Genomic DNA, 24,802 nt, shown 5'->3' on the forward strand with positions numbered 1-24,802 from the left:
TCATATGCTCATTTACCATAGGTACTGATTATCTTCCTTGTTGATGTGCTTGTTAAATTGTTCTCCAATTTTAATGGAGGCAGTTTATTTTCCTGTTGTTGAGTTTAGGTAGTTCTTTGTATATTTTGGATACAAGTCTTATATTAGTTATGCCTTTGGCAGATATTTTCTCCCAGGGTATGGCTTGTCTTCTTAGTCTTTTGGCTGTATTTGGGACAGGGATCTCATCTTTTTGCTCTTTCCTTCGCTTTGAAATGTGGAGAGGCATAGTCTAAACATGAGCACACTTAGAAAACCGTGATTTAGAGGAGGAAAACCAAGAGATGACAAGGAGACCAAAGCACCCAGGGAAGAGCCAACCTAGTCATTTCAACTCCAATAAAAAAACAAAACAAAAAAACTCTCATTCCCATGAGACTATAATAGCTAAAGATTCCAAGGAAAATAAACTCTTATATCCAGTTCATTGAGGAAAATAATTACAAATTATTTTTAAACTAAAATAAAGTGCTACAAGAACATTTAAAAGGCACAAGACATTGAGGTAAGAGTAAATTTACTTTTCCTTGGGAAACAAGAAATTTAGAAGTAATAAAAGGCACCTATGGTTAAGAAAATGATAAAACAAAGAAAGAAACAAACAAACATTAGCCAGTGCTGAAGTCTCTGAAGAGAAAGGGGAAGTCTTCTCCCTCACCTAGAAGAAAGATCTCCTTTGTGAAAGCCCAGACGAAAACCACGAAAGCCACATGTTGGATTAGGAGAGGAGGTTCCAAGAGCACATTTCAAAGGATATATTCAGTGATGTTGTTTTACTAAAGACCCTTTATTTACAAATGATGCTTTCCACTCATTCTGTTAACCAAAATATTTCTCAGAAGATGGAATTGCTTTCTCAAGAAAGAAGGAATGTATACATAAATAACCTAAATGTAAAAATTCCTTGTCCAAACATATGACACAAATCTAAACAATTCTAGAATTTAGTTCCCCAATTACTTTCTGTCCTTCTCCCCAGTTAAGTATAAAACAAAGTTGGTTTCTGATGAAACAAAAAGGAGTATCCCTTTAAAAAGATCCTTGATTTTTCAAAATCAACTTGCCTAAGTAAAACACCCTTCTAATAGCCCCTATGCATTTAGTAGTTAATGGTAACTTATAATTATGTTTTAAACTTTTTGTTGAATTATTCTCCTTTCCCACTCCTTAGTTACCAGGGTTAAAGGGCAACCTTTTATAAGACGTAAGTCTGGATTTGCTATGTTTGGTTCTGAACAGGTTCTTTACAATCTTTGCTGATGTGCATTATACATTTCTGTAGACACATCAGATAAAATGGAGAAGGAAAACAAGGAGATTGTTTCCAGAGTGTAGACCATTTTTTTTTCTTTTTTGTGGGTCATGGGGCTTGAACTTAGCCTGGACACTGTCCCTGAATTCTTTAGCTCAAGGTTACCACCCTACCCTTCAGCCAAGGCCCACTAGACCTTAACTGGAGATAAGATTCTCAGGTCCTTTTGTGCCTGGGCTGGCTTTGGACCTTGATCCTCAGATCTCAGCCTCCTGTGTAGCTAGGATTACAGGTGTGAGCCATCATGCCTGGATGATCAACCTTTTTTTTTTTTTTTTTTTTTTTTTTTTGCCAGTCCTGGGCTTTTGCTCAGGGCCTGAGCACTGTCCTTGGACTTTCTCAAAGCTAGCACTCTACCACTTGGGCCTCAGCACCACTTCCAGCTTTTTTCTATGTATGTGGTACCAAGGAATCAAACCCGGGTCTTCGTGCATGCTAGGCAAGCACTGTACCACTAGGCCAAACTCCCGGCCTGACCACCATTTTTAAACTGTTGTTCCAAGTCAGCATACAAAGTACTGAAAGAAATTCTGGGGCAGAGGAGGCTATCTGGCTCTGAAATCTCATTTGTTCAAGAATTTTCTTGTTTTAAGAATTGAAACAAGGGGCCGGGAGTTTGGCCTAGTGGTTAAAGTGCTTGCCTAGCATACACGAAGACCCGGTTCGATTCCTCGGTACCACATATAGAAAAAAAAAAAAAAGTCGCAAGTGGTGCTGAGGCTCAAGTGGTAGAGCTCTATCCTTGAGAAAGTCCAAGGACAGTGCTCAGGCCCTAAGCTCAAGCCCAGGACTGGCAAAAAAAAAAAAAGAATTGAAACAAGAATTATCTTGTTTTCTTAATTCTATCTACTGCAAAATGCTTTGGAGATATATATGTCTTACTATTTAATCTTAATATAGAAAGGTCTAGGAATAAAAATTATAAGAGCCTTGGGGCCGGGAGTTTGGCCTAGTGGTAGAGTGCTTGCCTAGCCTGCATGAAGGTCCTGGTTTGATTCCTCAGTACCACATATGTAGAAAAAGCCAGAAATGGTGCTATGGCTCAAGTGGTAGAGCTCTAGCCTTGAGAAGGTCTAAGGACAGTGCTCAGGCCCTGAGCTCAAGCCTAGGACTGGCAAAAAAAAAAAAAATTATAAGAGCCAGGTGGTGGTGGCTCACATCTGTAATTCTAGCAATCTCTAATTAACCACCAGAAAATAGGAAGTGGAGCTGTGGCTCAAAGTGGTAGAGTGCTAGCCTTGAACAAAATTGCTAAGGGACAGTGCTCTGGCCCTGACTTCAAGCTCCACAATTCTTTCTCTCTCAATCTCCCCCCCCAACCCGCCTCGTGCTTGCGTGCGCGCGCGCACACACACAGAGACCTTTATTTCTGACTAAGTGCCTATTCTAGACCCCCCAAAATTAGATTAAAAATAAAAATGAAGTCACACACACTAAAGTTTTATCACTACACAGAAACTAAACTACTTTATTGACTTTCTGAAAAGCCAGGATATGGTAAATCAGCAAACATCCCAAACAGTCTAGTCTAATTGGTATAGTTCCCTAGGTCTTTTTCTTCTTACCAAAAAGGTTAAGCTGAAGTACCTGGATGTTAACAAATTTTTTATGTCCTGTATTCTGTGTTTCTCATTTCTGCTTCATTTTTTTCTTTTGTTTACTTCTTTTTTCTTTCTATAAGTCCAACTTCCTCTGCTGCGTTCATCAGAACTTATTCTATTTCATGGAATGAAATGTTGCTTAATTCTACAATTAAAAACCATGCCAATTAAGACAAACTTGTGATTTTGCTCTTGGATCTTTTATATATATATATATATATATATATATGTACACACACACACACACATATAACATAAGTAGTACTGTACATACTATAACCCTCCAGACTTTGCTTCAGAAATCCTTAGTCTTCAATTTTAACTTTTCAAGAAATCTATGAACTAGGGAGCTGGGGCAATAGTTAAAAACTTAGAGGAACATGGATCCATGTTTAGTATAAAAAGCTAGTTCAGACCTAAAGACCTGTCCTCTGGGGCTGGGAGTTTAGCCTAGTGGTAGAGTGCTTGCCTAGCATGCACTAAGACTTGGGTTGGATTCCTCGGTACCACATGCAGAGAAAAAAAGCCAGAAATAGTGCTGTGGTTCAAGTGGTAGAGCTCTAGCCTTGAGAAAGCCCAAAGACAGTGCCTAGGCCCTGAGTTCAAGGCCTGTGACTGCTGCCCCCCAAAGACTGCCCTTATCTCAGTTTCTGCAAATCACATGGCTAGCTACTACCCCTCTCCCCCTGTTGAACCAATTTCATTTAGACTGAAATTTCAGAATATCCAAGAAGACTCAAGGCTTTGACTGAATTACCTTCTTGGCCTAGGATAATCCTGAAATTGGGACATCTTGAGCTACTTATCAGAGATATATGATCTAAGACTCTATTAGAGATTCTAGATGCCTCTCTCCTTGAGCAGACCAAATTCCGCCAAACATGAGGTTCAAACCACAGCCACAATTGGGTGATCAAGAATGGTAGGGTATGTGAAAGGTACAGCCACAGCTTCAGTTAGCTTTTTAGTGTTTATAAGAGCCTCAGGGGCCTTTCTGCCCAGGCTGGCTATGAACTTCAGTCTTCCCGTCCCTGCCTCTTGAATAGTTAGGATTACAGGCATGAGTGTTTTTCACTTTGTAGGAAAATTAAACTTCATCTTGAGTACTTTACCTTGAATCACACACCAGCCCAGTATGCAATGTGTTTTGTTCTCTCGCCCCACCCCAACTCTGTCTTCACTGGAGTGGAACTTTTAAAGCCAAAGTAGACACTTGAAACACAGATCTGATAGGAAGGTTCCTGGGAACTGACTGGTGTGGGAATAGGCAGGGCGGGCTGGTTTTTCCCGGAGAGACCAGGCAAGTCTGAGTCAGACAACTACTCCCTGGGGTGAGGTCTGTAGAAGACAGATGACAAGAAAGAGAGCTTTAACCATTCCTGTACTCTACCAAGTCGGTTCACTGAGAAACGGGGGGGGGGGGGGGTAGAGGGGGAGCAGGGGGAATGGAGATTTTAAAAGAACAAAACGCACTTTTCACACACACAAAAATTCCACAGCCTTTGGCTTCATGGGGTTAACACGCAAGGAAGAGGCGGCCCGGGTGCTGCCCAGAGGATAAACCCATTGTCCGCGGCGAACCAGAAAAGTTCACTCGCCGTGGCTACCAACCTGCAGTAAACCCGGGCCCCGCAGGTAAACTAGTTAGAAGCGAATTCAGAACTGGAAAATCCTGGTGGCCTAGACCAGACACCCGGCCTTCACTCAGGTGGCACCCTCTACCTCAGCAGGCCGGATTCCGTGCAGGCGGACCCGGGTGGAGGGCCAGGAGAGCCCCGGGAGGGCGTGGCCCGGCCCGGCGCCCCGCCCCTCCTCCCAGCCCCGAGGCCCCGCCCCTACGCCCCGAGGCCCCGCCCCGCGCCCGTGGCCCCGCCCCGCCCCCGAGCTGCCTAGCTGCGAAGCTGGGAGAGCCGAGCTGCAGTAGCACGGTCGGATTCTCGTCCGCTGCTACTGTGCGCGTCGCCTTCCGAGCTCCGCCGAGGAGGCTTTGCAGCCCGCAGACTGTAAGCCCGCAGCTCGCGCCTTCAGGTCTCCGCCGCCCGTTTAGGGCGCTTCCGAAGGCCGCACGATGGTGAAGGTGACGTTCAACTCGGCTCTGGCCCAGAAGGAGGCCAAGAAGGACGAGCTCAAGAGCGGCGAGGAGGCGCTCATCATCCCCCCGGATGCCGTGGCGGTGGACTGCAAGGTCCGAGCTGGGAGTCCGGGAGTGGTGGAGGGGGGGGCGAAGGGGGGGCTGGGCGCGCGGCTCTGCGCGCCCGGGTGGCGGGGCGAGGGTGCCCCCCTCCCCGGCCTGCGTCCGCGCCCCTCTCCCCCCGGTTCTCCCTCGTAAGGAGGAAAGCGATGGCCACCGCGGGGGTCGCGACCCCTCCCCCCCACCTCCGGGCTGGGAGCGGAGACGGGGGTGGGGGGAGGAGGGTCTGAGATCCGGGGAGCCCGGCACACCTGTGCGTGTGCGCAGTCGGGTCCCGGGCGTGCGATCGAGCCCTGGTTTCGTCCCACCTGGGACCGGCGGCTCCCGGCACCTGCACCCCCACGGACGGACTGACTTTGGCACTTCCTTCCCCGTGTAAATAATGTGCCTAAAATGGCTGACATCATTCCAAGCCCGAGCCTCTGTTGTTGTTTCCGACTTCCCCGTCGACGGCGCTCGAGCTGAGCTCTGCCGCCGTCCGCGGCTCGTACTTTCGGAAGCCTTCTTCCTTCTTGACCTTCCTTCCTTCCCTCGCCCCTGGGGTCCTGGCTGCTGAACTTCACCGTCGGGGTCTCTTAACAGGGACAGGGTGAGGCTGGGGGGCGGGGGTGAGCCGCACTTGGAGGAGGGAGTAGGTTCTGGCTGTGGATCTATAATGGAAACAAATATTCCAGGCTTTAAAAAAAAGGAAAGAAAGAAAAGTTAGTTGCAGTTGTGCACGGCAATGTGTAACGCTTGACTTTTGTAACTTGTGTCTTTGATGACACCAAACCTAAGAAATCTGTCTCTGGTCCTATAAAATGGAAAAAAAAATTACCCCAAACAAGAAATCCCTCCTTATCACCAAGTGAAGGTTACCTAGAACAGCTACTGTGTTAACTTCCAGTGGTTGACACGAATTATTTACGCATGAACATTATCGTCTAGGAAGTTTCCTCTTACTACCAGATCCCCTTTAGGCTGCAGAAATTCGTTCCTGTAAAAATGAACTGTAGAAGTTATGTTGTTTAGCATACCCCCCCCACACTAGCACTTTTTAAGATGTATTCTCAATAGGGAAATTGTTAGTTTTAACTTAAAAGAATCATTGGTGTGCCAACTATGAGTAATACGAGTTTTTATATGGGCTGATGAAAATTGCTACTGAAATATAGACCACTAGTATACTACAAAATTTTTGTAATGTAATGCAAATCTAGTTATGGCTGTATTTATTTTCAGAAAATGTTTTAGTTACAAACAGAGAGGTCGAGTGCTTTTTTTTTTTTTTTTTGCCAGTCCTCCTGGGGCTTGAACTCAGGGCCTGAGCACTGTCCTTGGGCTTTCTCGCAAAGCTGGAGCTCTATTGCTTGAGCCACAGCACCACTTCCAGCTTTTTTTCTATGTATGTGGTTCTGAGAAATGGAGCCCGGGTCTTGGTGCATGCTAGGCAAGCACTCTACCACTAGGCCAACTCCCAGCCCTCCCACTTTTTTTTTTTTTTTTTTTAAGAATTGTTTGCCCTGAAATAGGAACAGTGAACAGCCCCTAAAAGGATTAAGCATTTGGGTTTTGTATTGTTTCCTGAGCACATTGCAAAGAGTTTTAGTCTTAAAAAGAGATTTTAGAAATGTACAGGTAAAAATTGCTATAGCAAATTGCAAGCTCTTTAACTTACATTGTGTCTCGGATTGGTAATCAGAACTTCACACACATTGTTAATGCTCTTATATGTGCATATGCATTTTAAGTATTAAAAATAAAGATAACTCTCCCACTTTTTGTTTTTTTTTTTTAAAGAGAAAGCATAGGATGGCGTCATTTCATACAGCTTTTCTCTGTTTCTCTGTAGGGAAGAAAATATAAAACTGACAAAAAATTCCATTTGCCTCGCAGCTTTTCATTTTGACTTTTGATAGTTTTTTGTCAGGTATGAAACAGAGGCTTTGTTTTCAGTTTCTTATATTTTCTTACAGGTTCCCCATAATTTGGATTCTGTGCTCATAGAAGCTATATAAAAGTAACTATTTATACCTCTTATTTTCTCAGATCCCCATAGCCAAAGAAAAAAAAATACTGTATCCAAGCACTGAGGGCCAGTCTTCTTTTGTAATCACAAGCAACCAAGGATGCATTGATAGATGAAACACAATTAATTCTTTTCTATCTGTAAGCCAAAAGATTTTTCCTCAGTGGGTGACACATGTTTCTGTACAAATAAAAGTGAAATCCTTATAATCAGACACTTAACGGGTAAAGGAAAACCTTGGGTAAAGGAAAACCTTTCTTAATGACGGACATTTGTGAGAGACTTCTCATCTCTTCATCTTTAGAGGTTGGGCAGTGATTACATAATGTTCCCTGGCTCCTTTGGGGGAGGAGGGCGGTGGTGAGTGTGTGGCAACCACCTTGTGCGACTGCCTGGGCTGGGAACTGAATTAGCTTTAATGTGTTTGCCTGGGGCATTTCCCAGGTAAGTCTTCTGCAGGACCTAGCTTAGTCCTTATGGCTCAGAAATCCTAAACAAAAAAATGTGAATACTTTTATATCTCCTAGACTGCAATATCTATAGACCAAGACCAGTGTTTTTAGAAAAGTCTCTTGAGGACCACCTGCTCTGGTGGTCATCTGGAATTCTAGTTTAGAACTGTAAATTTTACTACCCTGTGCCAGAAGAATTCTGATCATTCTAGTCTTATATAACATGCATTCCAGTTCTTTTATGCTGCTTCTATCTTTTGCTGTTTTTCTCTCTGCAGAGGGAGAACCCTCTAGAAGCAGTTCCCTGGCTCCACTATGCATTCTATCTTATCTTTTCAGTAGTTATTAATCCCAGCAATTTATTGATTGTATTGTGTCAGCCAGCTTGCATTATTTTTTACTTTTTTTTTTTTTTAACATTTAATGGTTAACTGTTTTCCCCCTCCTACACCTGTGCTAGTAGGCACAGCTTTTAGAAGACTGGAAATAGCAGAGAATCATAGGATCTGTGTTTTGTGAAACTAAGATCCATTTGAAATGATACCCATGTTTTGTTACAAACCTAACACTTAATGTTCACTTGTTTTTGTATGCATATTTTTAAATAAACCTTGGAAAACTGCTGTATTTGTGAAAATACTAATGTACTGAATCAGAAGCCCCAGTTTTGTGATCATTGTTTGATCTTAGGCTTAAATTTTAGTCTTTTATCTTTTAAGCCCAGAGAGTATGATCCCATGGTCTGTACAGACTCCTCCAGCTTTAAAATTTTTATAGCGAGGCTAGAATTACATATTCTGGAAAGGACTAAATTGTTTTCATTGTGAAAAATAACAACTACCTCTTCACCATAATCAGACTGTTCTCTTTCTTCCTTCTCATATTTAACATATTCGTTCCTCCCTCACACCAAGTTAGCAGTGGGCCAAAGAAAAAAGATGAATAGAGATATTATGTAATAGAAGCAAATTTTCATTTTTCAGTTATCTCACTGTAGAGAAGATAAGTTGTCAACAACTCTTGCAGTTGCAGTGCTTGCTTATGAAACCCCCCAATAGCAGATCTGCAGAAAGCTGAATTTAGCTTCCTTATATATTCCTACAAGCTGTTTGGCTGATAACAGTGTGATGTTATCTTCCTGCTACACTGTAGATGTTTTTCAAGGAGAAATAAAATGCTTGCATAAGAGAAAATGGACCAGCCTTAGAGAAAGTGAAAGACTACTAGGTTCTGAGTCAGCCATCATAAAATGGCTGCATGGTCCCTATTTCTTTCTCCTTTTCTTTCTTCCTTCCTTTCTTTTTTTTTCTTTTTAAAGGTTTTATTAACTGATTTTTTTTACATCATATTTCAAATGTCAAGTGTAACAAACAAGGACCCTATTTCTTGATCTCTTTCTGCTTCATCCAGACTGAAGGGTTTGATCATTTTAACTTTTTGTTTGTAGTGGTCACTTTTGTTTGTTGTAGGTTTTTGGAGCGGTTGGTAGAAAAGAGAACATAAAATGCATGACTAGACATTTAGTAAAACATGTTGACCTTTAAAGAAAGGACTGTGAACTTGGTTCTCTTAACCCAAAGTGAATCTCATTATCTAGTTACATAATTTCATGCTTGTAAACATTGTTTGGTAGAACATTTACAGTCATTACATTTTGGTCCTCGTGGACCGTAGAATATCTGTAGTGAGGTGTTTGTTAGGGGCAAGGAGATGAATGAATTGTCCCTGTGCATCCCAAACACCTTGGGATCAACCTCCTGTGGACACATCCCTGGTACACACCCCGGGTATGTTGCTGCTCCTTTTAGGTGTGTGAGGTTGTATATTGTGCAATCATAGGTGAGGTTACTTGCCAGAATTACTCCTAGGATTGTAGTTGTGTTATTCTTGGCATAATCATAAGCTAGCCTGTAAGACTTCATGGAATTCAGTTCTGCCATATAAGAGGTTTATGTGAGTAGCAGTAATTTTTTTTTAACCAGAATCACTTCAAACACTTTCATGGTACAGGCCTTTTAAAGATAATTTAGTATTTAGCTTCTGAAGTGCTTATTATGCTAAAGTTTAACTAGTGTGTAGAGGTCTGTAGAAAAATGTACTAAGCAGAAATGTAGGACATTTTCTTTTCATTTTATCATAACATAAATTAGATATCTAGAACATCTCTCTCCAAAAGCCACATTCTTTTCCAAAGGAAATTCTTTCTGAATTTGTGTTCTAACTGAAGTTTCTTGACTTTGCTTTGTATAACACTGTATCAATAAAGGATCTGGAAAAAAAAGTGTGACTTTTCAAAGAGGACAAAATAAATCCACCTTTAAACTTTTTGGCAAATATGCCACTTTTCATTAGAGTTTATGACTGAAGGAAAAGTTAAAGACTTTCCCACCCAAGGACTACAGACCATAACTGCTGCACATTGAATGAATGCCATTTCTAACCATGAAAAAAGATGGGTTTTGTCTAATGATTTAGAAAATAGTGACACTATTTTCAGTAAGCCTAACTCCCATAAAGACTGTCATTTTCAGACTCTCATGTTCTTTGCATGGAGCTTAATTCTGAAAGTCTTCACAAGGTAAATAGTTGAAATTGAACATTAAAATACTATATTACAGGCAGAATGTGATGGCTGAGACTGTAAGTGTTTAGGAGGCTAAGATCTGAGAATCACAGTTGGCAAGGAAGTCTATAAGGCTCTCATCCACAGTTAACCACCTATAATCTGGGAGTAGAGTTGTGACTCAAATGATAGAGCAACAGTCTTGAGCAAAAATGCCTAAGCCCCAGAACTAGCACAAAACAAGGTATTACAGATATCCCAGAGACATCATTTAAGGAAAATATCCTTTTTAAATTATGTTTTTCCTTTTAATCAGTAGTTGTACTAACTTTTTTGGAGGGCCAATCCTGGTCCTTGAACTCGGGGCCTGAGCACTCTCCTTGGTTCTTTCTCAAGGCTAGAGCTCTATCACTTGAGCCACAGCACCACTTCTGGCTTTTTCTATGTATGTGGTATTGAGGAATTGAACCTGGGTCTTCATGCATGCTAGGCAAGCACTACCACTAGACCAAATTCCTGGCCACTTTTTTTTTTTTTAACTTTAGGTGTTACTTTAGCTTTTGCATGTACCAGAGTTTGAATTTATAGTCTCATGCTTGCTCTACTTGCTTGCCAAGCTATATCTAGCCTTTCTTTGCTGGTTAGAGATAGGTTTTCAAGGATTTTTCTGGCCCTTGCTGACTTTGGGAACCTCAGACCTTTGGATTTTGGCCTCCTGAGTAGCAGGTGATAGGCAGGAGCCATGAATGCCTCGCACATTTATTTATTTATTTTATTTTATAAGGCATGGTCTCACTAGCTGAGTTGAACTCTCAATCCTTTAGAGTGTTCAGATTATAGATTGAGCCCTCATATCGAGCGATTATGCATATTCTTGATAGTTTAAGGAAATCTATAGTATGCATTTTATTTCATTTTATATGTCAACAATTGGATAAACATGAGCATTTTAAATAATTGCAGGTTTCTAAGGCATTTGATTAGAGAAAAGAAAACTTGAGTATTTCAGGAATTGTACCATTTTGGCAATTTGTAGAATTATTCCTACATAGAAAAACCTGAATATTAAGTTGCAGAAATAAGATACTCTTCCTTTGAAGATATTAGAATATCCTAATTTTTCACTTGTTATCTCATTATACTGGTAAGTTTCCAGCAGTAACTATGACTTAGACTTAATAAAAATATGAGAGAAGGGCTGGGAGTTTGGCCTAGTTGTAGAGTGCTTGCCTAGCATGCACAAAGACTGGGGTTTGATTCCTCAGTACCACATACACAGAAAAAGCCAGAAGTGATGCTGTAACTCATGTGGTAGAGCTCTAGTCTTGAGAAAGCCCAAAGACAGCGCTCAGGTCCTGAGTTCAAGCCCCAGGATTGGCAGGAAAAAAAAAATATGAGAGAAGATAAATTAGTGTTAAAATAATGTAAATGTAAATGCTACTATGCTTAGGGCTTTGACATGCATGCATGCATGCATGCATATGTGCATGATGCAATCATAGATGCTACCACATCTTGGAAACTTATTTGGGAAACTGACACTAAATTTGGCAGTAAGCTTATATTTCAGACTAAATCTTTAATTTTTCAGCTTCAACCTTTATTTTTTCTGCTTACATGTGCTTATAGTGTTATTTTAATATTTAAAGATATTCAATATAAAAACGAAAAGGTAAGTTTTGTTGTTAATTACTTGGATTATTTGAAGGATGTGTGTGTGTGTGTGTATGTGTGTGTGTGTGTGTGTGTGTGTATTGCTCCTGGGGTTTGAACTTAAAACCTGACCACTGTCCTTAAGCTTCTGTGCTCGAGGCTAGTGCTCTGTCACTTGAACTACAGCTCTTCTTTGGACATTTTTGGTATTTAATTGGAAATAAGAGTCTCGTGAACTTTTTTATCCAGGCTGGCTTCTAACTGCAAACTTCAGTTCTCACCCTCCTAAATAGCTGGCATTATAGACATGAGCCACTAGGGCTTCAAGAAGACCTATCGTAGTGTTGAGGAAAATATTTTAAGGAACAGATCATTTAGGTCTGTAATACCAGATTGTTGTTTTTTGTTTTTTGTTTTTTTTTTTTTTGCTAGTCCTGAGGCTTGAACTCAGGGCCTGGGCACTGTCCTTGGACACTTTTTGCTCAAGGCTGCTCTACCACTTGAGCCACAGCACCACTTCTGGCTTTTTCTTTGTATGTGGTACTGAGGAATCGAACCCAGGGCTTCATGCATGAAAGGTGAGCACTCTACCACTAGGCTATGCCCCTGGCCTCATTCTGTTTTTGTGCCAGTCCTAGGGCTTAAACTTGGTCTGGGCACTGTACTTGAGGTGTTTTTTTTGGGGGGGGGTCATGGGGCTTGAACTTGGCCTGGGCACTGTCCCTGAGCTCTTCAGCTCAAGGCTACCATCCTACCCTAGAGCCCTACTTCCCATTTTCTAGAGGTTAATTGGAGATAAGAGTCTCAGGTCCTTTTGTGCCCAGGCTGGCTTTGAAACTTCATCCTCAGATCTCAGCCTCCTGAGTAGCTAGGATTACGGGTGTGAGCCACTGTGTCCCGCAACAGAATATTTGATGTAATTAATCTATAGTAGGTTAGCATGAATGCCATTTTAAACTTAGACCCAAAGATCTAAGAAGCATAGCATTGTTTTATGTTTTTATCAGATTTTTTTTTTCCATTGTAGGGCTTGAATTCAGGGTGTGGGTGCTATCCCTGAACTCTTTTACTCAAAGCCAATCCTCTACTACTTTGTGAGTGGAAATTGGAAGTAAGAGTATCAAAGGGACTTTTCTGCTCTGGTTGGCTTTGAACCATGATCCTCAGATCTCAGCCTCCTGAGTAGCTAGGATTATAGGCATGAACTCCCAGCCCCTGACCTTTTCAGAATTCTTTCAGCTTCTGGAAAACCTCACTATACTAGTGAAAATGAAAGTGAAGCAGTGTCATAGTTGATTATGAAAATGTTTGGCCTTGTGGATCCCCAGAAAGGGTGTTCCTAGACCACATTTAGAGAAGCCTATTTAGAGAATACATGGCTCACCAGATATCTTCCAGGTTTCATATTTTTCTTGTGACTTCCTTCTTGTTCTTTAGTCTTCCAGTCCAGCTGGTTGCACTCTAGGTGTATTGCTTTACAGATGTCTCAAAAGTCATTGCCAAATTCCCTTTGTCTTCATCTCTTGTTGGATCTCAGGTTTTATAAATCTGAAGAGAAAACATTTGATAAAAATTTTGCAAGCATTTTCTGAGAATTTTTTTGCCTTCACACTTAATTGATCCCTTATTTAGTTTTAAAATTCTACATTAGGCGCTGGGAGCATGGCCTAGTGGTAGAGTGCTTGCCTAGCATGCACAAAGCCCTGCATTTGATTCCTCGGTACCACATCCACAGAAAAAGCTAGAAGTGGCTCTGTGGCTCAAGTGGTAGAGCACTAGCCTTGAGAAAGCCCAAGGACAGTGCTCAGGCCCTGTGTTCAAGCCCCAGGACTGGCAAAAACAAAACAAAACCACAACAACAACAACAACAAAAAATTCCTGCATTAGCAGTACTTTTTTCAGCATTTTCATACTAGGGTTCCACTTCTTTAGCTTTTTCATTGTAGGGTTCCATTATCGTCTAGTGTGATGCCAGTCTGATTCTGAATTCTCCATATATGATATCTTTCCCTCACAACCACCTCCAGAAGGGTTTTTCCCCCCTTATGCTCTGTTTGTAAACTCTGTTGATGTAACTTGTCTTTTGTGTTCCTTTTCTTTCTCTGTGACTAAATGGTTCATTTGTTTATCCATTCACTCCCACTTTATTGAGCTTTCAGGAGGAAGCTAAGCTAAACATATAACTGAAAATCAACTCAGCTATTAAAAGTTTTTAAAAGATTAATTAGAACATTTCCTTTTATGCTAAAAATGGGTTTAATGATAGTTAATAATGGATAAAGATGGAAACCATCGGAATTATTATTAGTGCTAGATTAAGAACAGAGAAAATGACTTAGAAACATAGGTGAGGTAGCTTCTGCTCTCTTTCTACAGAGTGCCAAGACTCTCTCTTTTATGAGTAATTTTAGGGACAACTCACTGCCAGCTGTGAGTTTGTCTTTTATTTTATGCTGTAACTTTATAGTGACTTTCAGTTTTTAAACTGATCTTTCTTATTAATTCTGAAATGTCTATATTTTGGTGTATCTTAGTGTGTATCTTTTCCTTTGCTTTAGCTTCATGTATGTATAATTTCAATACTTTTTGTGATGAACATAGAGGAAAGTCTTATTACTTTTGTTGGTAATTGAAAGTAATAACACTACTGTTGTAATAGTAATGTGGTCCCTATGCTTGTGGCTCTGTTTAGGAAAGCCTCATATAATAACAGAATTATGTGGAAACTCTAGCTCTGTAGCTTTTTGTTAGATATGACTGTTATCCAAGTGTGACATTGGGTCACTTTTATATTTCCAGAATTCATTAGTGTAAGCAGTTTAGTCAGCTGTTGACCTATTAGTTCCATATTTTCTTTCTCTTTTATTTTTCCTTGCTCTACTGAGTATACTGCCTAGAATCTCATGACTTGTAGGCAGGTACTAGATGACTAATCTTCATCCCCAGTCTCACTCCAAGTTTTTGTTGAAGTTGTATGTAGAGTCAGATGCTATTCAGATATGTACAATAAATAATTACTCAAAATAACTCTGTGGCTCTCATATTAATATCTCGTGATGTATTAGACTAACCTGACCTTTCATAGGGGATCTTTTCTTTCTGAGAACTGTACTGATGACATATTCAGAAATATCTACTACATGCCCAGACACAATACTAGAAATCCCCAAATTGCTAAGCACTCCAACTTTCACAAAACATATAGTATAAATAATGAAGACTAACTAGTAAACCAAATTAACCTCAACCTACTTAAATGTCTTTCTTTCATAAGAAAATCATATTCCTAGGTCCAGGAGCCTATAGAATGGTGGAGTTAAGAAGCAAGATTGATGAAGGGGTACTGTGGCTCAAGGGGTAGGGCAGTAGCCTTGAGCTGAAGAGCTCAGGCCCCGAGTTCAAGCCCCATGACTGACAAAAAAAAAAAAGAAGCAAAGTCAAATGTCATATTTTGTCAGATATATGGAGCTATTTCACTAATAAATTTTATAACATTTTAAAATACATTTTTCCACTTAGTGTTTATGGAACAGACAATGATAATGGAGTGTATGAGGCCTTAGATTCAGTCTCCAGCATTGTGGTGATGAAATATGATTGTTTAATGGCTATGACATTGAAAAAATCTAACATTTGAGCTGGGTGCCTGTGGCTCACACCAGTTTTCATGACTTTATCTATCCCGGGTAAAAGCTATCATTAGCAATAAGTAAAAGCTGAAAATATAGCTCAGTAATAGAGTTCTTGCCTCATACAAGATCCTGGGTTTGATCCCCAGTGCCACATTTAAAAAAATGGAAAAAAAAAGATATTGCATATAATGCTTATAAACATCTAGTCTAGACTTTCTTAATACCAGAAAATGATAGTCATTTTTAAAGCTATATAGAGAAAAGAATAAGAGCTATAAAACTTTTTGGGAAAAAGGTAGATCCTAAGTTGTGCACATGTTAATATTTTTTAACTTTGCACCAGAAACTCTGCTATCCCTAATGACACATAAATGATTACGTTATGCTCCAGCCCTAAATGCATATCCAGGCTGCCTGATTTTTTTTTTTCCTTTTTAGTTCTGACCTAATTTTTAACCTAGGCCTATGCTAATTTTTATGGTGCTAATAGTTTTTTTCAGATTTCATAGATTTCTCATGGGAGCTATTATTCAGTGGCATTAATGCTTTATTTTCTCTTCATGTTGTTAGATTTGTTAGCAAAAAATATGTTAATGAAAAACTATACAAGACATTGTATAATTTGAAAGTATGCTCTTTTTTTTTTTTGCCAGTCCTGGGCTTGAGCTCAGGGCCTGAGTCCTGTCCTTGGATTTTCTCAAGGCTAGAGCTCTACCACTTGAGCCTCAACACCACTTCCGGCTTTTTTCTATATGTGGTACTGAGGAATCGAACCCAGGTCTTCATGCATGCTAGGCAAGCACTTTAACCACTAGGCCAAACTCCCGGCCCCAAGTATGCCCTTTTTATAATCTATTTCCAATGTCAAATACTTCAATAACTTTTATTAATTATAACATGGAGTACTTTTTGATTTTGACTCAGTACTAATTAAATGGCTGAGTAAAAGCCAGTACAAACAAGAGGTCAGAGCCTTTGTGAAATGTGGCAGCTACAAATATAAAGAGCAGCTTTCTGTTCCTTTTTATATAAGGCCACTCGCTTAAAAAATGGCTTCCTGTTTGGGTCAGGCATATTTCTTACATGAACTTTGTCTCTATAGTCTTTTTTTTGTCAGTCCTGGGCTTAAGCTCAGGGCCTGGACTTTCTCAAGGCTAGAGCTCTACCCTTGAGCCTCAGCACCATTTTCAGCGTATGTGGTACCAAGGAATTGAACCCCGGTCTTTGTGCATGTTAAGGCAAGCACTTTACCACTAGGCCAAACTCCCGGCCCCATCTCTATAGTCTTTAATATGATAGCCATCCTAATTGAAAATGCAAATTTGGAAGCGCAATTTGAGTTTTTGTAATCAAATGTTTGATGTCTTATAGAGTATCAGCTAGGAGATATGTTTTCCCTATAGCAGATATATGTGGTAATCAGTGCTATTAATGTGGACTAAATCATGTCTTTTGGATGCCCACATACTGAAAAGTAACCTAATGTAGAAAGAAGAAAGGTGAAGAGAGCATTCTCTAAAACCCAGAACTCAAATTGTTTTTATTTTTCTCATTTTTCTAAATTGTTTTATTGTCAGGGTGATGTACAGAGCCGTTACAGTTACATCCAAAGATAGAAAGTACCTTTCCTGTTGGACCTTGTCATTCCCTCCACCTCCTCTCCCAGTTACAGAGTTCATTTCCAACATAGTGTCTCGTCTGTATTGCTGTTACATTGGCTCACCCTTTGTCCTTTGTCTCTCCATCAAATTCTTAAATTTAGGAAGTAGTTTAGATTAATTGCTTTATTGTATGATTAAATTCTTCCTGAGTAATATATATACCAAGTCATAATTGCTGGTTTCAAAATCCATCAACATCATATGCTTGGTCTTCATGCCGGGAGAAAGTGCTAACAGAGGAATTGAGTAATCTATTTCATTAAAAAAAAAATGTGAGTCACTAAATTTTTAAAAATATTGACAGTTCCCTGCTTTTGAAAGCACTATTTAGTGCAAACAACACATCATAGGCAGTTGACTGGGGTACACAAGTATTTTCTTGTATTATTCCAACATGCTTTATTACTATTATTATTATTGTTATTATTATTATTATTTTGAACTCAGGGCCTGAGCACTATCCTTGGACTTTCTCAAGGCTTGAGCCACAGCACCACCACTCCTGGCTTTGTTCTACGTAGGTGGTACTGAGGAATCGAACCTGGGTCTTTGTGCATGATAGGCAAGCACTCTACCACTAGGCTAAACTCCCGACCCCCACTTTATTATTTTTTTAAGTAAAGTGATAGTACTTGTCCTTTCATAGACAAGTCCCTCTCACATACAAGCCATGTTTTCCCCTCTTAATGTGTTTTAAAATGTCTGTTTCTAAGTAACTAAATCTGCTTCTCAAGTTCAGTAACTTAAAACATTCTGATCAAGTTATGTTTCTTTGCCATATTCCATTTTTTCCTTTTTAAATGGTACTTGGGTTTGAATTAGGACATTGCACTTACTAAACAGATGTTCTACATCTTGAGCCATACCCCCAGTCTTCCACTTCTCTGTTTTATGTTCATCTTTGTTGTTTTTCTGTTATTTTTTTTCTCTTTATGTGTTTGTACTGTAAGTTTTTGGTTGAGGGAGCAAATTCAGACTGGGTCTCACTATGTAATCCAGGCTAATTTGGAACTTTAGAGATTTTCCTGCCTTTGTCTCCTGAGTGTTGAGATTATAAGCATGCACCACCAAACTTGGCTTGTACTATAATTCTTAATACCAGGAGATACTTTTCTCTTTAATATTCTGGCTTCTAATGTATAGCTATTTCATTTGCTGTAATAATAAAATAGTACCTTTGAGAGCTTTGTAAAATGGCTCTTCATTCATAAAAAAGGCTCAGATAGAAGCATCTAGGCTGTAAACTGATTTGTTAGTTTGAGAACAGAATAAAAATTGTATGGAGAAAATATTAGATTTTATTTGAGCTGAATTTATAACTGAAGCACATTTTCCTAAGCTTGTTAGGGAAATGATTGAGGTGACCTAATTCTTAACTAATTGAAGTAACAGCCATTTATTCTTCATTTTGCTTAAAATATAATTGGTTAAGTAATTTTACTTTGTCATTAGATAAACTTTTATTTGAACCAGAAATTGGTGTGGTGGGGTACAATCGTAGGAGTGATCTTTTTGTTGTCTTTTTAGTGCTGGTATTGGCACTTGCACTCAGGATCTTTCACTCTTTTTTTTTAATTAAAATATTTTATTAACACTGATTTTTTTTTTTTTTTGCCAGTCTTGGGCTTAAGCTTTTTTTTGCCAGTCTTGGGCTTAAGCTCAGGGCCTGAGGACTGTCCTTGGATTTTTCTCAAGGCTAGAGCTCTACCACTTGAGCCTCAGCACCACTTCTGGCTTTTTCTAAGTAGGTGGTACCAAGGAATCGAACCCGGGTCTTCGTGCATGCTAGGCAAGCACTCTACCACTAGGCCAAACTCCCAGCCCTTAACACTGATTTTTTTACATCATATTTCAAATGTCAAGTTTAACATAATAGCTATTCAAGAATAGAATCTCTATATGTAATCACTAGTCCATAAATTTAAAAACAAAATTAAAATTAAGTTGGGAGTTTGTATGTCCAAGATACATATTAATCTATATATCAATGTCTATAGAATATATATCCCATAATAGATTTATATGTCTATATAGTTTTATTTATATCCCCAAGTTCATGTCAATGACCTTGAGTACCTGAATTTTGAGTCATCATTTTTGCACTGTTTGGATCTAATAGTCACATATCAAGAAGACTATGTGCCTTTTGTTCCTTTGGTCTTGGCTTATCTCACTCAACATGATTTGTTCTAGTTTCATCCACTTCCCAGCGAATGCCATTGTTTTATCTTGTCTGGTAGCCATGTAGAATTTCATTGTATATATGTACCACATTTTTTGTATCCATTCATCTGTAGTAGGGCATCTGGGTTGTTTCCATTGCTTGGCTATTGTGAATAGTGCAGAGATGAACATGGCTGGCTGTGCAGGTGTCTTTATCATATCCTGGGTTATAATGCTCAGGGTAGATGCCTAGGAGTGGTATGGTCTTTCACTCTTGCTTGGTCTTGTACTCTACCATTGAGCCCAGCTTCAATTTCAAACTTTTGGGTGATTAATTGGAGATAAATCTCAGGTTTGTCTTCCAAGGCTGTCTTCAAACCTTGAACTTCAGTAACTAGGCTTATAGGCATGAGCCAACAGTACCTGACATGAGAATAGTGTTTTGTTTTTTTGCCAGTCCTGGGGCTTGGACTCAGAGACTAGGCACTGTCCCTGAGCCTCTCTGTACTCAAGACTAGCATTCTACCACTTGAGCCACAGTGCCACTTAGGCTTTTTCTGAGTAGTTTATTAGAGATAAGAATCTCATGTACTTTCCTGCCCTTGGCTGGCTTCGAACTACAATCCTCAGAACTCAGCCTCCTGAATAGCTAGCTAGATTATAGGTGTAAGTTAGTGATGCCTGGCTATCAGAATACTTTGAAAACCACATCTTTCTAGTATTGAGGGATTATTAGAGCCCGTCTGCTTCAGTGCCTTCATTTATAAACTAGGCTAATATATGTCTCCAGAAGATTAATGAGATGATAATTGTACATCACCTGTGGGAGTTCAGTTGCCTTATAAGCACAGTTCAAGGTGTACCAGTCCCTCTGAGGAGGAACTGTCTCATTGACTTCTTTAAAATTAGGCCAGGTAAGGTTATACGTCCTGGTGAAGAAACTCCTAGCGCTTAGTGATTTTTGTTTTTAATTTTTAAACATACAAAACATCTATAGTGTGTGTACACACACACACACACACACACACACACACACACATACACACACACACACACACACACACACACACACACACACACATATTTTTCCTGGTCAGTCCTGGTGCTTTGAACTCTGGGCCTGGGTGTTGTCCCTGAGCTCATCAGCTCAAGACTACCGCCCTACCCCTAGAGCCACAGCACCACTTCCATCTATAGTATATTTTGGTTAAGGTCTTAAATAGCATACATATACTTGAACACATAATTGAGTTGTATATATAGTATAACTTGTCTTATTGAAACTTGCCATTAGTAGTACAAGCTGATTCTTTTTCTTTTTTTTTTTTTTTTGTGGATCATGGGGCCCGGGCGCTGTCCCGAGCTCTTCAGCTCAAGGCTGCCATGCTACCCTTGAGCCAAGCCCCACTTCCCATTTCCTGGAGGCTAATTGGAGATAAGAGTCTCGGGTCCTTTTGTGCCCAGGCTGGCTTTAAACCTTGATCCTCAGATCTCAGCCTCCTGAGTACCTAGGATTACAGGTGTGAGCCACCATGCCAGGCTTACAAGCTGATTCTTTTTAGCAGTATTATTAGGTAAGTCTATAATATATTCTCATGATGGACATTTAGATTATTTCCAATATTTCATTATTTGAACATTATTGGAAGAGTGTGTATGTGTGTGTGTGTGTGTGCGTGTGTGTGTGTACCTGTGTATGTGTGTGTACTTGGGCTTGAACTTAGAGCCTGTGTACTGTTCTTCAGCTTTTGCTCTTATGTCTGGCACTCTCCCACTTGCCACATACTGCTGTTTTTGCTGGTTAATTGGAGATAAGAGTCTCATACTTTCCTACCCAAATTGGCTTCAAGCCAGTCTGAAGATGGTAGATCCTCAAATCACAGCCTCTTGAGTAGGCTGGGATGAGCCACTGGCACCTGGCATATTGGACATACTCCTTCTATAATTTTTAAATTTATTTCTTTTTATCTTTTTGCCTGTCCAGAGGCTTGAACTCAGGGTCTGAGCACTGTCCTTGGGCTTTCTCAAGGCTAGAGTTCTACTACTTGAGCTACAGCACCACTTCTGCCTTCTTTTTTTTTTTAAATGTGTGTGGTACCAAGGAATTGAACCCTGGTCTTTGTGCATGCTAGGTAAGTACTCTACTGCTAGGCCAAACTCCCAGCCCCTGGACATATGTCTTTATGGACATATGCAAAATCTTTTTTTTAGAGTTAAATACCTATGATTAGAATTATTAGTTATAGCCAAATTATTTTCTAAAGTAATTATCCTACCTCTTGTTAACTGTAAGAAAGTTGACAGTTTCCTTTGTTTACTCTTTTTCCAGCATTTGACATTGTTATACTTTCTTTTATTGCTAGATGTGTTGGATTTCTTTTACTTAGTATGTTTTTGAGATTCAGACATGCTAGAATATATTATTTTTGGTTCTTTTTTGCTTCTCTTACACAGTATGAATATACCTCAGTAAGTAGCAGTAGATGAATATTGGGTTGTTTATAATTTGAGGGTATTATCAATAAGGACTATGAATAGTCCTATGTAAATTTTTGGCTCTATTGATTTTTTTTTTTTTTGATCCTGGGGCTTGAACTCAGGGTCTTGAACTCAGAGCCTGGGTGCTGTCCCTGAGTCCCTTTGTGCTCAAGGATAATGTTCTACCACTTGAGCACAGTGCTACTTCTGCACTTTTCTGAATAGTTTGTTGGAGATAAGAATCTCCCAGCCTTTCCTGCCTGGGCTGGCTTTGAACTACAATTCTCAGATCTTAGCCTCCTAAGTAGTTAGTATTACAAGAATGAGCCAACAACATCCAACTTCAGTTGATTTTTTTTTTTAAATCACTGATGTTTAGTATTTTTGCTGAACTCTTGAGTTTGAGATTTTTTACTTTGTTAGATTTTTTTTTTACTATAGATCATTTACAAATAATGACAGTTCTGTTTTCTTTTTTTCCCTTCTAATCCTGTTCTTGTTATTTGTTGGATATCTATTACAATATGGAGCAAAAACAAAGTACTGCTTTTATTAATTAATTAATTAATTTAGCCAGTCCTGGGGCTTGACCTCGGGGCCTGAGCACTGTCCTTAGGCTTTCTCAAGGCTGGTACTCTACCACTTGAGCCACAGAACCACTTCTAGCTTTTTCTATGTCTGCGGTACTGAGGAATTGAACCCAGGTCTTCATGTATGCTAGGCAAGCAAGAGTGCTTGCCTCTAGGCTAAACTCCAGACCCCAAAAGAACTACTTCAATGGACAACTCTGTTCTTCACTTAAAAGGGTCTGGTATAAGTCTGAAGTTTCACCAGTAAGTATGAAATGTGTTGCAATGTTAAAAGAATTTACCTCTAACAAGAACTTTATTATGAATGGAAGTTGAATTTTCTGTATGTTGAGATAGTCACAGGGCTTCAAATAGAGCTTATTCTTTCATAGATTAAAATGTAATATTATTATCATCATTATCATTACCATTATTTGCCAGTCCTGGGGCTTGAACTGCACTATCCATGAGCTTCTTTTGTTCAAGACTAGTACTCTACCTCTTAAGCCACAGTTCCATTTCCAGCTTTTTCTGTTTATGTGGCACTGAGGAATTGAACCCAGGGCTTCATGCATGCTAGGCAAGCACTCTTCCACTGAGCCACATTCCATGCCCCGTAATCATTTAAAAAGACTTTTAGTAGCGAAAGGTATGGCTCATGTGGTAGAACTCCATCTTCTTGAGGGAAAGAGCAAGCGTGTGAGGCCCTGAATTCAAGCCCCAGTACTGGCATATAAGAAAGATATATAGGGGCCGGGAGTTTGGCCTAGTGGTTAAAGTGCTTGCCTAGCATGCACAAAGACCTGGGTTCGATTCCTTGGCACCACATACATAGAAAAAAGCCAGAAATGATGCTGTGGCTCAAGTGGTAGAGCTCTAGCCTTGAGAAAATCCAAGGACAGTGCTCAGCCCCTGAGCTTAAGCCCCAGGACTGGCTAAATAAGTAAATTAATAAATAAAAGCAGTTATTTGTTTTTGCTCCATATTGTAATAGATATCCAACAAATAAGAACAGGATTACAGAGAGAGAGAGAGTGAGTGAGAGAGAGAGATTGAGACTTTTCAATTAAAACAAATCTTGAATACACTAAACACTTTATCATAGTGGGGCATTATTTATCTGTCATGTAGTTTTAGTTCTGTCCACAAATAGTTCGTGCCCCGAATCATGGCTTGATCATATTTGTATTTCGTACAGGATCTAGCTCAGTGAAGTGCATGTAACAGGCTCTTGATAGGTACTGGACTAGGCAAAGTAGGGCTGTTGTTTATGCTAAATAACGAGTTTGTTGTGCTTGATACATTATTATGTTGGCCCCCTCTCCATTATCTTGATGGTTGTTGATTCACTTTTGTGAATCATAAAAAATTAAATAGTTGAGCTTACAAACATTTGCATGCCAGCTACTTGTTAAGCTTGGCTTATAGTTACCAGTAATGCACAATAAACATGAATAGATACTCACAAGAATCTGATTATCTAGAGGCCAGAGATATGATCTCTGTGTGAATTGTTCTAAGGCCAAGTAGAAAGTGATCTAGAAATTTGGAGGGAGATGAAAGAGATTTAGATAGACATTGTAGATTTGATAGTTCCTATCAGTTTCCTGACTGGTGTGTGGATTTTCAGTTCATAATTTGACTATTAAAAGACTCATTGTTCTTCCCCCCCCTTTAGTCTCAAACTTCGTTTCGCGTTTTTTTGAGGTACTGAATAAATAGTGTGTGGCTAAGTGTTTTATAAATTAAATTTTTGAATATTTTATTTTTTCCTTTTAGTAGTTTTACATGATTTTTAAATAACATGGAAATTCCACTCCACACGGTGGGTCCACACGGGTCCTTTGTGACCTGCCACAATTATATCTTCACCTCTTAGAACCCTCCTCACTATATTGCGATCTCCATCTGCACCACTGCCCTTAGCAATGTCATGCATTCTGCTGTTCATTCTTTGCCTCACCTCATGTTTCTCAACTCTATTCTGCCTCAGCGATGAGAATCCTTTCACATCTACTCACACATTTACCTTTTATCTAGCCCAGCTTTTCATAATCAAAGGCTATTTTACCAATTTATACTCTGAATTATGTATTGTTTGTTGAATACCTTAATGATTAAAAAAAAACAAATTTGCCACTAACATGACAACTGAAGCAATGTATTATATACTTACGCTTCTGTAAGGTATGTTTCTGTAGCTGGCTATTTTATCTACTGACTGTTAGGAGAGAGTTTGCCAGATAGGGTATGTGTGTGTCCACATGTGGTTGTATCAACAGCCAGGAATGGCTGTAGCCATCTCTTATTTCTATCACCACTCCCAAGCCCTAGCCTCCACCTTGAAATTAATTAGGTTAAGAAGAATTTCTTATCTCTGTAGATATTTGTGTTAGATAGGGCGCCAGCAAAACAGGTACATTTTATCATGTAGGTTTCATAAATACTGTATGATGCCATATGATTCTTACAACTTTTCA

At 39.6% G+C, this 24,802-nt stretch overlaps 1 protein-coding gene across 1 annotated transcript in view; it reads left to right on the top strand.

The window, feature by feature from the left end:
• Window positions 1-4,854: 4,854 nt before the first annotated feature.
• Itm2b (integral membrane protein 2B) overlaps window positions 4,855-24,802 on the top strand; it is a 30,758-nt gene continuing 10,810 nt past the window's right edge. The window contains exon 1 of the mRNA XM_090342137.1: window positions 4,855-5,137. Coding sequence (XP_090198263.1) covers window positions 5,021-5,137 — 117 coding nt within the window. The 5' untranslated portion in view covers window positions 4,855-5,020. The remainder of the gene's footprint in view (window positions 5,138-24,802) is intronic.

The sequence above is a fragment of the Megascapheus bottae genome, chromosome 11 (genome assembly GCF_031878675.1).
Source record: "Megascapheus bottae isolate mThoBot1 chromosome 11, mThoBot2.hap1, whole genome shotgun sequence".
Classification (NCBI taxonomy): Eukaryota; Metazoa; Chordata; class Mammalia; order Rodentia; family Geomyidae; genus Megascapheus; species Megascapheus bottae.